At 34.0% G+C, this 17,398-nt stretch overlaps 3 protein-coding genes across 4 annotated transcripts; 1 reads left to right on the top strand and 2 right to left on the bottom strand.

Annotated features, from left to right (window-relative positions):
• Positions 1–40: 40 nt before the first annotated feature.
• LOC107860614 (xyloglucan O-acetyltransferase 3) lies at positions 41–5,585 on the bottom strand. Its single transcript, XM_016706026.2, has 4 exons — positions 5,164–5,585; positions 4,370–4,668; positions 815–1,205; positions 41–694 (listed from the first exon to the last, which is right to left on the bottom strand). Exons 1-4 carry the CDS (start codon positions 5,405–5,407, stop codon positions 273–275), a joined length of 1,356 nt encoding a protein of 451 aa, XP_016561512.1. The 5' UTR covers positions 5,408–5,585; the 3' UTR covers positions 41–272.
• Positions 5,586–6,294: 709 nt separating this feature from the next.
• LOC107860615 (xyloglucan O-acetyltransferase 3) lies at positions 6,295–8,853 on the bottom strand. The gene is made up of 4 exons (XM_016706028.2): positions 8,530–8,853; positions 7,584–7,882; positions 7,066–7,456; positions 6,295–6,914 (listed from the first exon to the last, which is right to left on the bottom strand). The coding sequence occupies exons 1-4, from the start codon at positions 8,717–8,719 to the stop codon at positions 6,532–6,534; spliced, it is 1,263 nt and encodes a 420-aa protein (XP_016561514.1). The 5' UTR covers positions 8,720–8,853; the 3' UTR covers positions 6,295–6,531.
• Positions 8,854–9,675: 822 nt separating this feature from the next.
• LOC107860612 lies at positions 9,676–17,323 on the top strand. Of its 2 annotated transcripts, none has more exons than XM_016706024.2 (10): positions 9,676–9,835; positions 10,008–10,132; positions 11,228–11,386; positions 12,067–12,126; positions 12,774–12,872; positions 13,434–13,526; positions 13,606–13,749; positions 16,302–16,409; positions 16,834–16,885; positions 16,966–17,323. In XM_016706024.2, the coding sequence occupies exons 2-10, from the start codon at positions 10,034–10,036 to the stop codon at positions 17,001–17,003; spliced, it is 852 nt and encodes a 283-aa protein (XP_016561510.1). In that variant the 5' UTR covers positions 9,676–9,835; positions 10,008–10,033; the 3' UTR covers positions 17,004–17,323. The 2 variants fall into 2 exon arrangements, with proteins under 2 accessions (XP_016561510.1, XP_016561508.1); XM_016706022.2 differs by having other exon boundaries at positions 13,419–13,526.
• The last annotated feature ends 75 nt before the right edge of the window (positions 17,324–17,398 follow it).

Raw genomic sequence — 17,398 nt, 5'->3', positions numbered from 1 at the left:
TGTAATTGTCAAAATAAAATAGAAGTAAATCGTGTGTTGGTTACTTCTTACTTGTAAGTTTTTATTAAGGTTTCTTGTACTGTACGTACTTATCTTCACTAGCTTCATTCCAGTGAAGCCACTTTATGAAACTATTTTCAGTTTGTTACATGAATTTTCTGATTTCCAATTACATCATTTACACTTGTTACTCATTTAGGATGAAAGCCAGTACTTTCATTCCTCATGATACAAGTCCTCCCTAACTCAATCCAAAGAACCAAATTTTGAATCTAAAAAATGAGACTATTTAATTCACTTGACGAACTTGAATTGAAAGTTAGTTGTATTCTTCTTCTGAGAATTTCCAATAAAAATTCATTCCATGTATCAATGGGCCCTGGCAAGCACCAATGGATACAATCACTATAGCCCTTCATCCATTTATTACCCCAATAGGCTCCTGGATGTCCATCTGGTCTCATTAACATAGCTCTTGTCACATCCATAAGTTCAAACATGTTCCCAATTTTTTGACCTCCTTTTCTTGCTCTTTCAATTTCTTCAACTTGAATGCTCCTAAATTCCCAATCTTGATCACCAATTTTAACTTCATCTCTAGCAAATGGCCTCGTTCTGTTGCAAAATCCTCCTTCATTCCATGCTCCTTGCTCGAATTGCCCGGCCGAGAATGTCCTCAAAAGTACAACTATACCTAATCAAAAGACGGTATAGGCTTTTAGTAGTGAGTTCAACTGAACCTAGTATTTTCAAATGAAACATCATAATTTCCATATGAAACCCTCAAGATTAAAACCTGAATCCGCCTCTATACCTGAGCATTCCACGCACTCGTTTATATATTTGAAAGCAGCTTGGAATGCTCTTCGGATAGCATAACCAGGGCCAAGATCTTGAACCCCTACTTCTCCACAATAAACACATCCAATAAGTTTGCCATTTTCATAGAGGTAATTAGGCCGAAGAAACCAATGTCCATCAGAGAAAACAGCATAATCTATGTTGGGTAAATGTTGAGCCCAATTGCCATTCAATTTGTCCAAATGCAAGTCAAATCCGCCAGTGAATGAACCATTGACAACTCTCTCAGTAGCCAAGACAAGAAATTCAGTGCGGAGGACCATAAGAGTAAAATTATGACGAGGAAACAACCATGTTCTGAATTTATCTTCAACATCCTTGTACATGTCTCTCGGAGTTTCTTCCTGCAAATTTTTGTCCCAGAATCTTACTTGTTGCATAAAAAAATATGTATTAACTCAGTGTTTCTGCAGCAATGCACATGATGATTGTACATTAATGATTAAAAAGGTCGTTTAATTAATATAAAATCTTTGATTCATGTGAAGGATGCACGTTTAGATAATTAATTACCGGATCTAGGCATCCATCAAATAATTCTAATCAGGGGTGTGTATCGGTCGGTTCGGTTTTATGTGTTATTGGTTCAGTTTATCGGTTTTCGGTTTTTAAATATGTAAAACAAATAACCAACCAATAAGATATTTTCTTATCGGTTTCGGTTTATCAGTTTTTTGGTCCTTAACAGTTCGATTTTCGGTTTAACTAAAAAGAAAATATTTATAAAATAGAAATATAAAAATGAAATCTTAATTACTGCCAAAATTCTATGCAATGCATTTTAGTTTTCAAGAATCTTCAAACTTGAACTGAATGTTAGTTCAGAAAAAAATTGAATCCTAATTGTTGGAAGCTATAAATGCTTCAAGTTTTTCAATACGATAATAGTCGAGCTTTATATTGTGTCTTTGTTACCCCGAATAGGTTAATACTTTATGAATCAATGAATTCTGAATAAATAGTGCATATAATATATATATAGAGAGATTTATATATATAACATAAATAAGAATAAAATAATAACTTAGTGTATCTTATTGGGTTATCGATTTAACTGATAACCCAAAAAGCAAAACCCAAAACCGAACCGTGTACCCAATATGCACTAAAATTTTATAAGATTATTAGTGTATCTTATTGGGTTATCCTATTGGGCATGTTTGATCTAAAATTTGTTAACGTTGAGGAAACTAATAGTGATACGAGTGGGCAGCGGCATTTTCGGTAGGTAATTCCTAGGTTGTGGTAATATAAGGAGAATTATAACTTATAATAATTTTTGAATATTTAATTTTAAATTTAAAATAATAAATTATATATTTTATAATTTTGATCAAGTTTATCTAAATTTATTTCGAAAAATAAAATATGACAAATAAAAGCGAATAAACAAATTATGCAAAATAATAATTATTCACTAATTATTATATAGAGAGTTGAAAATTTATTTTTAATATATAAGACAAATAAAAATGAAGAGAGTTAGTAAATGGCTAAATTAGGAACTCGGAATCAAAAAAGTGATCAAAATAGGCCACCTATTTAAAAAGTTACTAAAATAGGCTAAACGTAATACTTTATTACGTTTTCTACTTTTTTTTAACGGTCAACTAACGGAGTTGACTTTTACAAAAACATAAGAATTTCTTACGTTTTACATTTTTTTTTTGTAAAATGTAACGTTTTATAAAAAAAAATGTAAAACGTAAGAATTTCCTACGTTTTACACGATGATCGAGGAAAAAAAGATACTAAAAAGGGAGTTGTTCAACGTAACAAAATGTTACGTTCTTAACTTTTTTATAACAGTGGTCCCCCACCCACAATTCTTTTTTCCACAAATGTCCCATCACTTTTACTTTTTCCTCTTTTTACATATGATAATTATGAATTTTTTTATTAGTTAAATTTATTTATGTTTACAATGTAGTTCAAATAATTTATTTTTTCTCTATTTAATAAATTTTTATATTTTACATAAAAAAAAATATCAATTACCTCACTAACTTAACAATTTTCTTATATTTATTCTATATAAAAAGATAATCGCTTCTATTTTTAATTATCCGATTTCTCTCTACAAAAATTTATACTTTTGAGTTTTCCTCTACTCCAAAATAGTGAAATTTTGAATTATCGTCAATCAAATATGCTACTATATACAAGAATTATATTTTTTTTGTGTGTGTTAGGAATATGAAATTAATTTTTTAGATTAGTGATTCATCATAGTTTTCGATTAAGATATTGAAGAGACTCACATGCACAAATACGTTTCATATTATAATTAATGAAGTAAAAAATCATAATTTAACTTAGGAACACTCCTAAATTAATATAAAAAAAATATATTTTTTTAGGAACACTCCTAAAAAATATAATTCTTGTAAATAGTAGCATACTTGAACGATGATAATTCAACATTTCACTATTTTGGAGTAGAGAAAAACTCAAAAGTATAATTTTTTTAGAGATAAATCGGATAATTAAGGATAAAAGTGATTATTTTTTTATATAGAATAAATATAAAAAAATTGTTAAGTTAATGAGGAAATTGATACTTCTTTTTTTAAATTTTTTTTTATGTAAAACGTAAAAATTTATTACATAGAGCAAAAATAAATTATTTGAACTACATGTAAAATATAAATAAATTTAACTAATAAAAAATTTCATAATAATCATATGTAAAAAGAGCAAAAAGTAAAAGTGATGGGACATTTGTGGAGAAAGGAATTGTGGGTGAGGAATCACTCCTATAAAAAAAATTAAAAAAATTAAGAACGTAATAAAACGTTGAACAACTCTTTTTTTTAGTATTTTTTTAATTGATTTGATAATTCACTGTATTTTTCTCTTCAGTCATCGAGTAAAACGTAAGAAATTCTTACGTTTTACACTTTTTTTTAAGTTAAGAAAAAAGTAGAAAACGTAATAAATTATTAAGTTTAGCCTATTTTGATAACTTTTTAAATAGATGGCTTATTTTGATCACTTTTTAAATTTCGTGACTTATTTTAGTTCTGAGTTTCTAATTTAGCGTCCAAAAATAAACGGAACATCGAGACACTGTCTTCCAAGTGTCCAAGTCAAACTGACAACAAATACCAACCCACAGCTTTGCATAATTGCTTTATTTCAAGACCTTAAAAAGGCGTACCAAAGATCTCACTTTTCTATGCAATCTAAACCTTTTTATTAATCCTTTCCATAATTATTATTTGGTGCAACAAATCACGCAGTCCCTTGCATACTCCAATTACACTTTATTCATCCTTTTGTTCTCAAAGCCAAATGGTATCTTAATCAAGATTTCCTATGATCAAATAACTAAATCGAAAAAAATTAAAAAATATAAATTTAAGCAAATACACTTTTTTTAGTCATTTAATGTTAAGAATAATATTGAAAAAAATTAATAAATTTTTTTTTTTTTGTTTTCATGGTATAACTAAATTAAAATAAATATTTTAAAGAAATGGAATGACAGAGAAATAGGACGACTAACCGAAGATAAAAGACAGAGGAGGGACTCCATATGGTTCCTTGCGAGGGAGTCACCTATGAAGGCCATCGTCTTCCCTTTAACAAATGTTAAAAATGTATTTGCATTGAAACGAGGGAGTGTACATTGTTCAGGTTTCCATTTCCAGTGCATGAATTCTTCATCTGGCCTTCCATTCAACAAACAGTTTTTCGAATAAGGGATTGTTGGACAGCTCAAGTTTGTATAATACAGGGAATTACTACCCATCTGCTCTAGAACCCAGCTACCATTGAACAAGTCACAATCGGACCCGTTATCATCTGCCAAAATGACATCTGACTATAAATGAAATTCTCATGATTTAATGGTCAAAAATACCACCTAAAATATTCCTTTCTTCGAGTTCTCAACCATCAACTATTTACTTTTCCTACGAAAGTTCAGGTATGATGAAACTTGAAAAATCAAAATACTTTGAATGTGTTTTTGATGCTCCCTCAATTCTCATGGATCATCTCTCAATTTTAATTCATATATATCAGTCCAATGCATTTACAAATTAGAATAAAAATTAGTACTAGAAATTCTCGATATAAATGACACGAAACTCCAAGAAAACATATAACTCTGCATGTGTGAAATCGCCCAAATTGTCCTAGTATAGACTGAACTTAGTACTTCTTATATGTAAACATTCACTAAAATTGCAACAAATAGTAGATATGAATGCATAAAACTAAAATTCTGGATCGGCTTATGTCATTAATTGTACAAAAATGGAGAAACGAAAATGAAATGGGTTATTGTGAACTTGCCTGAAGGTTTAGACTGATTAATAGTGCTAATGTGTAAGGAGGTAGTATGAGGAGCTGAATCTTTGCTTGGGAACTTGATGCTTGGACTGAAGGGAAAACGAAGCATGTAGCAGCTAAAAATCATACTTAGAAAGAGTGAATAGAGCAATAAAAATACAGGGCTTCCCAAACTTAGAAATTTCTCCCCCTTGAAAAAATTATTCCCAACATTCTTTCGAGTTTGTACAGAATTACACAAATCCATCGTTAAATTTCTTTGGTTAAACACAAGGAGAGAAGTAGAAGATGTAAGTGAAAATCAAATACTTAGTTAATTGCTTTGATTTGGATCGGAGTTGTAAGTAGAAAAATAGCAGCAAGGAGGAAAGTGGGAACAGATGAAAACAGGGAGAAATGTCTAGGCATTTGGAGGTGTGTTTAAATATTAGACGAATGGGGTAGTAATGGTTCATTTTTCTTGAGTTAGGTAGTGGTTAGGTACACTCCTCACTGAACCCATATGCATGACAGGTCACAATCCAACTCCTATAATATTTTTAGTAATTACATAATCCTAGGTGACAAACATACTTAGCAATTTCTCATTGTTCAGCACATGCATTTAATTATGAGGTTCAAATAAAAATGGTTTAGGAACACTCCGTGATCTTTGCCGCAATGGGCTTGAACCTTTTAAAAAGAGCGTCTTATATTTTTTTTTTTTTACCACGTGTACAAACAAAAATAAAAATATACTGATATTATATTTGAACACATGATATTTTTATTGTAACATAAATTTTCTTATAAGTTAAAACAACATTACACTAATAATTAATACGTTAAATATATGTTACGCATAACATAAAACATGTTGTCACACTTCATATTTTCTTAAATAAAAATTTCAAACATAATTTACCAGAATCACTTTTATAAAGTATTACACAATTTCATACAATGATACAAATGTATAATCTAATTTATACATTCGTAACTGAACAAAAAAAATACTTTATATAAACGTATAATGTGTAACCATTAAGAGTCATTAAAATGATATTGTTTCCTGTGAAAGATAATACACCAACACAACGTATAACGCTAAATCATACATTTCTTACTCAGTAAATACTAACGTATAACAGTTCATTTTCAACAATTTTTTAAGTGAATATTATATTTCCCAGGTTACATAATACATATACCAATTAGTTGTAAATTACAGTGATATGGTTACCAAATATGATAAACGAAAAATTACACAAACTGTTCTTATACTATTAGGCTGAATGCCGCTTTCATTATTCATAATACATGTCCTCCTGAACTCAACCGAAAGAAACAAAATTTTGAATCTAAAAAATAAGATTGTTTCTCTTGACGACCTCAATTGAAATCCGAGAGTTTTCTTCTAAGAATTTCCAATAAAAATTCATTCCATGTATCAATAGGCCCTGGCAAGCACCAATGGGTACAATCATTATAGCCCTTCATCCATTTATTACCCCAATAGGCTCCTGGATGTCCGTCAGGTCTCATTGACATGGCTCTTGTCACATCCATTAGTTCAAACATGTTCCCATTTTTATGTCCATCTTTTCTTGCTCTTTCAAATTCTTCAATTTGAATGCTCCTAATTTCCCAATCTTGATTACCAATTTTAAGTTCATCTCTGGCAAATGGTCTTGTTCTGTTGCATATTCCTCCTGTATTCCATGCTCCTTGCTCGAATTGCCTTGCCGATAATGTCCTCAAAAGTACAAAAATACCTAGTCAAAAACGATGCAGACTTTTAGTAATGAATTGAATGAAGCATAGACATGTATCAAAAATCATAATTTCATACATATACTAGACCCTGTGTTAAGAACAATAAAAGGTTGAAGGAGTCACACTTAAAACCTGAATCCGCCTCTATACCTGAGCATTCCACACATTCGTTAATGTGGTTGAAAGCAGCTTGAAATGCTCTTCGGATGGCATAGCCAGGGCCAAGATCTTGAACCCCTACGTCTCCACAATAAATACATCCAATGAGATTGCCATTTTCATAAAGGTAATTAGACCGAAGGAACCAATGTACATCTGAGAAAATAGCATAATCTATGTTGGGTAAATGCTTGGTCCAACTGCCATTTAATCTGTCCAAATGCAAGTCAAATTTGCCCGTAGATGTTCCATTGATAACTCTCTCAGTAGCAAAGACAAGAAATTCTGTGCGAAGGACCATGAGAGTGAAGTTGTAACGAGGAAACAGCCATGTTCTAAATTTGTCTTCAACATCCTTGTATATGTCCGCTGGAGTTTCTTCCTGCAATTTTTGGTGCCAAAATCTCACTTGTTGCATAAGAAACTATGATAGCTTAGTGGTTCTTGCAGCAATGCACATGATGTTTGTGCAAGCACAAAAAAGTTACTAGAAAAATAGAATAACTAACCGAAGATAAAAGACACAGGAGGGACTCCATCTGGTTCCGTGCCAGGGAGTCGCCTATGAAGGCCATCGTCTTCCCTTTAACAAAGGTCAAAATTGTTTTTGCGTTGAAGCGAGGGAGTGTACATTGTTCAGGTTTCCATCTCCAGTGCATGAATTCTTCATCTGGCCTTCCATTCAACAGACAGTTTTTCGAATAAGGGATTGTTGGACAGCTGAAGTTTGTATAATACAGGGAATTACTACCCATCTGCTCTTGTACCCAAGTACCATTGAACAAGTCACAATCGGACCTGTCATAAGCTGCCAAAACATATATGCAGTAGAAACAACGATCAATTAGCATTCATGGCATGTAAATATTAATGCAAAAGGGATAAATAAAGGATTTTGACATTTGACTATATATGAAATTCTTATTAGTCATTGCTCAATTTGAATTCATATGCCCAAATGCATTTACAAACTAAGGAAAAAAAGTACTAGAAAAGTATGGATGTGTACACAAATAATTTCTGACATGACAAAAGAAATCCAACAAAGCATATTACTCTGCATAGGTGAGTTTGCTCAAATTTTCTTTGTAGTAAGCAAGCAATGGCGAAGTTAAGAATTTTGGTGAGGGTGTTCAAAACTTTAGTATATATCTCAAAATACGTTTGTTTTTGACCTATATATACACAGTTTTATTTTCTATCTGCAGAACACAGCTTTTCGATGAAAATGTATTTACACCACTGGGTAAGAACCTCTTCCAGGGCAGATTCAGGAACTCGTTTATCCGGGGTATAAGTGTACGTGTAAACAGTTTACTAAAATTGCAACAAACATTAGATATGAACTCTATGATTTTAAAAATACTATACTATTATGTTCAATGCTTAAAAATTGAACCCACAAAATTAAAATTCATGATGGAAACAAAAATGAAATAGGTATTCTGAACTTGCCTGCAGGTTGAGACTGATTACTAGTAGTAATGTGTAAGGAATTGGTAGGAGGAGCTGAATCTTGTTTGCTTATGAACTTGATGCTAGGACTGATGGAAAAATGGAACATGTAGGAGCAGAAAATCAAAGTTAAAGAGAGTGAAGAGAGCAATAAAAAAGCAGGGCCTCCCAAACTTAGAAACTTAAACATTATTTCGGGTCAGTACAGAAGAATTACACAATTCCATCTATGAAGTTTCTTTGATTGATATAATGAGAGAAGTAGTAGATTTAAGTGAAGAAAAATAGGAACGGGGAGAATCTTGGGAACAGTTGACCCAACATGTCTATCTGTATACATAATCTTACGTTATAAACAAATTTAGCAACTTCTCAAATCTCAATGTTCAGCACATGGAGTTGAAATATTAACATTCACCTCATATTATTCAATAGTTGGGTCATCCACACTTTTATGTTGATCTTTATTTTTTTGGCACAAATCTATATTTTCGCGTTATAATATTTCACAACTTATAAAGTTTGACGACCTTAGAGAATTTCTACCCATAAGTTCAAATTTTAAAATCAGTCCATTTAAAACAAAGTTTTAAAAATTTAAACCTATTTGAAGGGCAAAATTAGCAACTTTTTCCATAGAACATGAGTTAGGAACACTTTATACACTTTAGACTTTGAGTTCTCGTCTGTCTATGCTTAAAATTTGACTGTAAGTTGTATTATATATAAATAGTTTAAGAAAGTTGAATAGCTCAGTTGGTTAAATACCTGAACTTTCATTTTGTTGGTGAGATTCGATTCGCACGTTATAATCTCTTCTCCCATTTCCCAGTCCCCTATCCCCAATTTCCTTTGAAAAAGTAAAATAGAATTCAATAATTAAAGAATTTGTTCAAATGCATAAATTCCAAGCAATTTGAGTTATGATTTGACTTATCTCATTTTATCTTATATGAAAGTAAATTCTAATTTAACACTAAAAAGGTTACATTATTCAATTTTATCATAATGTTGTGCTTGGATAAATGAATATAACAAGAACAATTTAATAATTCAAAAAACAACAACAAAATAGCTGTGTTATTTGGGCCATTAAATACTAGTGTGTTGTAGAAGCCGGGCCTCTTGAAATATTGAGCCCAATTCAGGCCCTTGTACGTATCCCACCAATTAGCCCAAATATGAAGTTTCGGATCAAAATCAACTGACACGTACACGACTTCCAAAACTGAATGTGCTGCTGACATGACAAAACTCCATTAAAGCTCCTTCTTCACCTTCCCACCAACTACTCATCTTCCTCTAGGTAATTAATTTTCCTTCCTTTCACTCTTCCCTATTTTTTTTTTAACACAAAATCCTAGTTAGATTTCTCTGTGCCCGAAATTGGGGAAAATGCCCTAAAATAATATTGAGTATGTAGACTGTACATTTTTGGGTTAGTTGTTGTTCGATTTCTGATTTTGGTATTGATGCAGTGCTGGTGTAACTTGCAAACGTAAAAATGGGAGACGAAAAGGATGCATTTTATGTGGTACGCAAAGGGGATGTGATCGGTGTATATAAGAACTTGAGCGATTTGCAGGCTCTCTTACGAACATCTGTATGTTTTCTTTTTTACCTTCTAAGCTTAATACTTGCTGCTTTTGGCCCAAGGACAGCTCTTTTTGGGGATTTTTTTTAATACACACGTGCTCGACTAAATCCGCGTGATATGTGTCACCTCCCGCCAGCAACAGATGACTCTATCTACCAAGGCTAAGACATATGGGAAAATCATCTAGTGTTTTTTTGTCTCAGGATTTGAACTTCTTTCTAATCGTTTGGTATGTTGTAGCTCTAGTCTAAGAAGAGTTTAGTCTGGTTATTCCAGCTTTTGAACAATGATGAAGAAATATAGCAAAATAGATACATCATAGCAAACCCCACTAGTTCCGGGTAGGGGTGTTCATGGGGTTGGTTTGGATCGGTTAGTGGTTAATGTTAATAGAACTTTATTGAAGGGAAGAAAGGCTAAGGTTTACAATATAATCTGAAAAGCATAAAACTAACTAAAACAAGAGTAGGCTATATATACATAGCCAATAACCTAAAGGTCCATAAACTAAAGGCCCAATAACATATGGGCTAACATCCCCCCTCAAACTCACAATGCAACAGCAATAAGCATTGAGAGTTTGTCACACAAAAAACGAAATCGAGATGCCGACTGAGCCTTCGTAAAAAGGTCAGCAATCTGCAACAGAGTTTTTTCCATACCCAAGGTCGAACCCTCAACCTCTGGTTAAGGGTGGAGCAGCTCCATCCACTTCACCACAACCCATGTTGGTAATTGGGCTAAAGTATTGGTTGGGCTAGACATAGAGTAAAATTTAGTTTTAGATTAAATTTAATAAAATATTTATATTTTATTTATAAATCATATATAAATAATTATAATATATATATATATATATATATATATAATTTATCGGTTCGGTTTGGTTATTTTCATGATTTTTTTAAAGTAAAACCATAACCAAACCAAATAGCATCGGTTTTTAAAAATTTAAAACCAAACCAAACGTCGTTTTTTTTAATCTTTCTGGTTCGGTTTGGTTTTTAACCAAACCTATGAACACCCCTAGTGTCGGGTTGAGGCTTGGTTGATTGATTACTTATATTATCTGGTGTTTCGTTTTTTGTTTTAATCTTTTAGGTTGGAGAACCAGCAATAAGTGTTTTTAAAGGGTATCGCTTGGCTAAGGAATCCGAAGAGTATCTGGCCTCTCATGGACTTAAGAATGCAATGTATTCTATGGATTTCAGCGATGTCCGAGATGATCTTTTTGGGACCCTTATTCCATGCCCATTTCGGGTTAGAACGCTGGTCATTCTACTGTTATTGAACTGGCACTAGACATAGTTGTCTTATCTATTTAATAGTGTTGTCATAACTACTTGATGATAGTTGGGTCAAATTTTGGCTAATGTGGATGCCATAATTGTCTGGTTCTTTTAGATTTATATCAATCCTTTTGTTATGATTTGGATAATAGTATTGCGCCACCTTGACTGACTGCATGATCATTCTTGGTCAGGCTTAATGCTCGTTCTTCTGATCTTTCAATTATGTTATAGGCAACCAACTATGATCTTTTAAGGTGATTTTTGAGCGAATGACATGTAATTGATGTGATTGGATAAAGTTTTACCACATGAGAACTTTGAGTTAAGATGCATGAGAAGGGAAGTGAAAGTTGAGTTAGATTTATATGTACAGGAAAATAAAATTGGAAGGTGGAGGACTGGAAGGAAATAGTTTTATTGCTGCATTGGATAGGAGAGCAAACCAAGATGAATACTATTGAAAAGCTAACAATCATTGAAGAGTGTGTGTGTGTGTTTTGTGGTCAAATTCAGCAATCTATCGTATAAAATACATTTTGTGCCTTGAAAAGAAACAAACATTAAGCATATTTTTCCAGTTATAATTGTACATCAAGGACCATTCCATGCATGGAGACTTTTAACTTTTTTCTTTTTTTCTTTTTGCAGCAACCAGGCTCTTCGAAAGATAAAGTGCTCGGGAAGAATTTTCAGGAAAAGAGGATGCAGGTTATTTATCTCTTAATGCTCAATCCAGATTATTTTATCATTGATTAAATGGGGCATGTTGTTCTTGAAAATCATAACCAATATGGTTTCCTTTAGACCTAGCTTCAGTCGTCAAAGTAACTATATCATCAGTTACTGCACTATGATGGGATGAAAATTTTGTACACGTTGTCTATTATTATGCTTGTGCTTTCCTTGGAATAAGAAACTAATTGTCTGGCCTAGTGATGGTGGTTTCTTCGATAATTCTTTAAGTAGAATAAGTAGCGAAATTCTTTCTCAAAAAAAATAAAATGAGTAGCGAAATAAATGTCGAGGATAAGTCTTTTTGCTTGATGTAGTTGCTTCTAGCATTGAAATTATGGTTTGCATTTGTCGTTTGTGTAAAAGTGACTCTGTTTGGGTCATAAAAAACTCAAATTTTATTGCTGGTTCAACTCAAAAGTTCTAGTTAATCTTGTATTGGGCTTATGAGAATTTGTTTGCTCCTCCGTCTTGCTGGTGTTTGTTGATCTCTGGCTGCATTTGCCAGATGTAATTAACATATTTCTAAATTTAAATTGAGTCAACATGTGAAGAAGTTTTGATATTATGACAAGTTATGCATGGTATCTTTGATGTTCACTTTGTTTTATTGCTTCATTCAGCTGGAGGTGGTGGCATCTCCTTCGTTTGCAGCTGCTGGTCAGCAAAAACATGCCAAATTAGACAATTTCCTAGATGTTCCTCCACTTGCTTCATATTCTGTAAGTTCATTTTTGTATCAGTATGTATGTGCAAATATTTTCACTGTTTGTTTTAACTGTATGCTGATATTCTTAGGGAGGGGGTGGTGGATGGTGTTAGCCTGTCACAACCAAAACCACCCAACGTCAATTGTTGAGTGAACCAACAATAAATAATTCTTCAAACACATGGCAAATAACAGTTAAGAAAATTCTAAAACAGGTAGTGTGTAGCATAAATAGCAATATATGATAATTCTCAGGAACTGATGTCGCAAGTCATGAGTCACTAAGAATTGGAGATACAATGCATAATTATTCTGGCACTTATGTTTTGAGCCATTGTATAGGGTATCAATTTTGTGGCACTTCAGTTCCAAGTCATGATAAGCGTGTCTTTATTGACATGGATAAGACATTGATTAGTCAAGTTGGTCTTATTTTTGCCAAAGAGGTTAGCGTGACTCTCTTGTAATATGATGAGCGTCCTGTTTTGTTTTAAGTGCTGCTCTTTATGTGATCTATGCTTGAAGCTCGGAGGAACATTTTTGTAATAGATTCCTTCAGTCCCCTTACATGCAGTGTTCATGCATTCTTGAGTTTGATGGGGCTTCAAAAGGGAATCCTGGTCTAGCTGGTGCTGGGGCTGTGTTACGTGCTGCAGATGGAAGTATGGTATGCTCCCTATCCATATAGAAAGAGTGGTTTGTCACCACAAATTTATGGGTGTTTGACTTGTAATTCTTTTATGTAGGTTTTCCGGTTGCGTGAAGGTGTGGGTGTGGCAACTAACAATGTTGCTGAATACAGAGGCGTAATCTTAGGGCTAAGATATGCTCTTGAGAAAGGTTTCAAACACATTAAAGTTAAGGGCGACTCAAAACTTGTCTGCATGCAGGTGTTCTTTTCTCTTTTTTTTTTTTTGGACTTCTGCTTTTTTGTTTTTGTTTTATTTTCATTTTCCCTTTAGCAAATTTGTCAAATTTTCCGCCTTCTCACTTTAAATATCCTGTCAAATTTATCTTTGCTAATTTGTTGAAGCCACTGAGTTCTAAAGCAATTGTGGAATAGCTTTTTCACATGATGTGCTAGCCATTGAGAGTTTCAGAAACGTACTCATTAAACCCTCTGCACCAACTATTCCAAATAATGGGACACTGTTTTTAACTAATTAGTTTTGGACACGTGTTGCACGTGTATCTCAAATTATCTAGAATAACAACAACAACAACAACAAACCCAGTGTATTCCCACCTAGTGGGGTCTGGGGGGTAAGATGTACGCAGTCCATACCTCTACCTCTAAAGAAGTAGAAAGGCTGTTTCCGATAGACCCCCGGCTCAAGTCACGAGATACCACACAAACTCATAGTACAGCACAGAACTAGATTACATAACATAAATACGGCACCCATAAGTATTAGAAAACCGAGGAAAGCACACAGATTCGTAATAAAACATGGAACACGGAATCATAACAAGAATAAAACCCCCACCAAGTAATTCCCTACACTAGCGATCCAAACCGGCCCTAGTCTTCTGCCCTAATTCGCGTCCTCCAGACCTTCCTATCTAGGGTCATGTCCTCGGTGAGCTGTAACTACTCCATGTCCCGCCTAATCACCTTACCCCAGTACTTCTTCGGCCTACCCCTACCCCGCCTAAAACCATCCAACGCTAGCCTCTCACACCTATGAACCGGGGCATCCATGCCTCTCCTCTTCACGTGTCCGAACCATCTCAATCGGGCTACCCGCATCTTGCACTCCACTGGAGTCACACCAACCTTCTCCCGGATAGTCTCATTCCGAACTTTATCCCCTCTGGTCAGCCCACACATCCAGCGCAACATCCGCATTTCTGCCACCTTCATTTTTTGGATGTGGGAGTTCTTAACTGGCCAACGCTCCATACAACATGGCCGGACGGACTACCACCCTGTAGAATTTGCCTTTCAGCTTGGGCGGCACCTTCTTATCACACAACACCCCCGACGCGAGCTTCCACTTCATCCATCCCGCCCCAATACGGTGCGAGACATCCTCGTCAATCTCACCGTTACTCTAGATCACGGACCCGAGATACTTGAAACTATCCCTCTTACATACCTCCTGTGATTCCAGCTTCACTACTACCTCATTCTCCTGCCTCACGTCATTAAACTTGCATTCCACATACTCTGTCTTGCTTCTGCTCACCCTGAACCCTTTAGACTCAAGAGTTTGCCTCCACAAAATCTAGAATAAGATTTTGCATAATCACATAAAATTATTGAAAAATGGTGGAGTAACAAAAGATAGCATCCAAATCTATCTTGTATTTCTGAAACAACCTCTCTACCTCCACAAGGTAGGGGTAAGGTTTGCGTACACTCTACCCTTTCTAGACTCTACTTGTGGGATTACACTGGGTATCTTGTTATTGTTTTTGAGTAACAAAAGAAAAATTAATTCAGTAAAAGATTCATGAATGTGACACTTTGTAAGAGACTTGATGGTTGAGCTCAAAATTAAGCCCATTTGAAATTTGACAAATAGAAAAAAAGTAGTATTTCAATGCTCATGCTTGTGACACCACTTTTATCATTGCAGCATCCATGAATATGATCATATATAACACGAGAAAAAAGCATCAAAATTAAATTAGAAGTGGAAATTGTGCACAAAGTAATAGGCATTCTAGACTATAGACCATAATTTAATATATGTACAAGTACCAAAATGAGATGTAGTCTGGCATCTAAATTAAAGCAATGTACATGGAAAGAGAATGATGAAAAGAAGAGGAAGCTGGCAGTTACATTAGGTACAAACTAAATGAAGGTTCGTACGGTGGACGGCCTCTTTGTTCATTAGGAAAGTGGTAAAGCATTGGAAACTACCTTAAAAGATATTAAAAAGTAATTAAAAGAAAAAGAATAGATCAATTGCCTGAATGTAACTAAATAGATGCTGTGGCGTAGAAGATGAGCAGCAGCAAGCGAGCAATATGGCTCTCCACATTGTTGCGATCTTGCTTCTCAACATCCCAATTTGAATGCCAGAGAATAAAGGTGTAGGTTAACAATTATTTTAAGAAACTTAATTTTGCGTATCTTGTATTTTGGTTTTTATTTGATTGTTGCAGAATACCTAAGACATTTTACAGGACAGGTTTAGGATTGAGTATAAAGACTACAGATTTGAGACATATTCAGGCTACCTACTTCTATAGAAATAATGGGTCGGTATAAGATTGTCTTCATGATGATACCTCACCCACTCCATCCTAAGAGACACCTAAATCAGTTCAAAAGTGAAGCTATTCTTCCCCTTGCAACTTATGTGATCTTTTGCGGAGATCATATGTGCTCTTGCAGTGCTATTTTATTATATTGCATTTAGTGTAAGTTTTTGCTGGAAGTGCTTCTGGGCCGATCCCTCATTCTTTACTAATTTCTATCATGGAACAGACTCAAGGAATCTGGAAATGTAAGAACCAGAATATGGCTGAGCTATCCAAGATTGTCAAAGAGCTTAAAGATCAGTTTATGTCATTCCAAATCAACCATATGGACAGAGTATGGCCAACTTCTCCCATTTGCTAATTCAGAGCTTACTGAGCTTCTCTATCAGAATTTAGATTTTCTAAGTCACTATATCTTTGCATCTGCATGTTATTTTTGTGATAAAAATGGAATTATGTGTGTATTTCTCCCCTGTGACCAAACGGGAGCTTGAATTTCATGTTTAATTTATGCAATATAGAGTTTCTCTTTCTTGCTTATGAGCTCCATGAAATTGGCATTATCACCTTGTTGCTAGAAGTGAATAATTATGTTTCCCCAGTCTATCATTTTCACTTTGTTCTGCATTCCTCTTCATGAAGAGTTCAGGATTTTACTTGCTACATATTTACTATACAAATAATTGTTCCTTTCTTCTAAGTCATTAAAAGCTATCTTTTCATCCGATTCCGAGGGCTTTACTTGTTTAACATATCAGGAATCCAACACTGAAGCCGATGCGCAGGCAAATTTAGCTGTTTATCTCAAGAGTAAGGGTCTTTCTCTTGTGCTTAAATAAATTATCTTTTCCTGTAAGAAATCTGACGAGAAACTTTTACTTTTCTTGCAGATGGCGAAATTCAAGTGGAATGTGACATGATAACTTAATAATGTTGACCAACTACCTCAACTTGTTGAGATTTTTGGAAGGATGAATGACCCCTCTAGACAGACGATGCAATGGTTTTTCAGTGGTCTAAAACCATGTCTTGTAACATGTAGATATATGATCTGAATTATGTGCATTCAACCTAATTATGTATCCAGATTGGAGTAGCTTTTGCTGTAACCTGATTTGCAAAGAAAATTGGTTGGGGGACAAGTGGCAGGTTTCTTCCTTTAAAGTAGTGTTCTAGCACATTGAAACCTCTGCGTAACTTGTACTGTTGTCCAGTATGACAAGTTAAAATTAGTTGGCTTACAAGTGAGTTTTGAGTCTGCTGCTTCACTATGAACTAAGATAAGCATCACAATTACACAGCTACTCTATGTCCCACTGGCAC

The sequence above is a fragment of the Capsicum annuum genome, chromosome 2 (genome assembly GCF_002878395.1).
Source record: "Capsicum annuum cultivar UCD-10X-F1 chromosome 2, UCD10Xv1.1, whole genome shotgun sequence".
In the NCBI taxonomy this organism is placed as follows: Eukaryota; Viridiplantae; Streptophyta; class Magnoliopsida; order Solanales; family Solanaceae; genus Capsicum; species Capsicum annuum.
The sequence above is the reverse complement of the archived record's forward strand: the minus strand, read 5'-3'. Positions and strand labels throughout refer to the sequence as shown.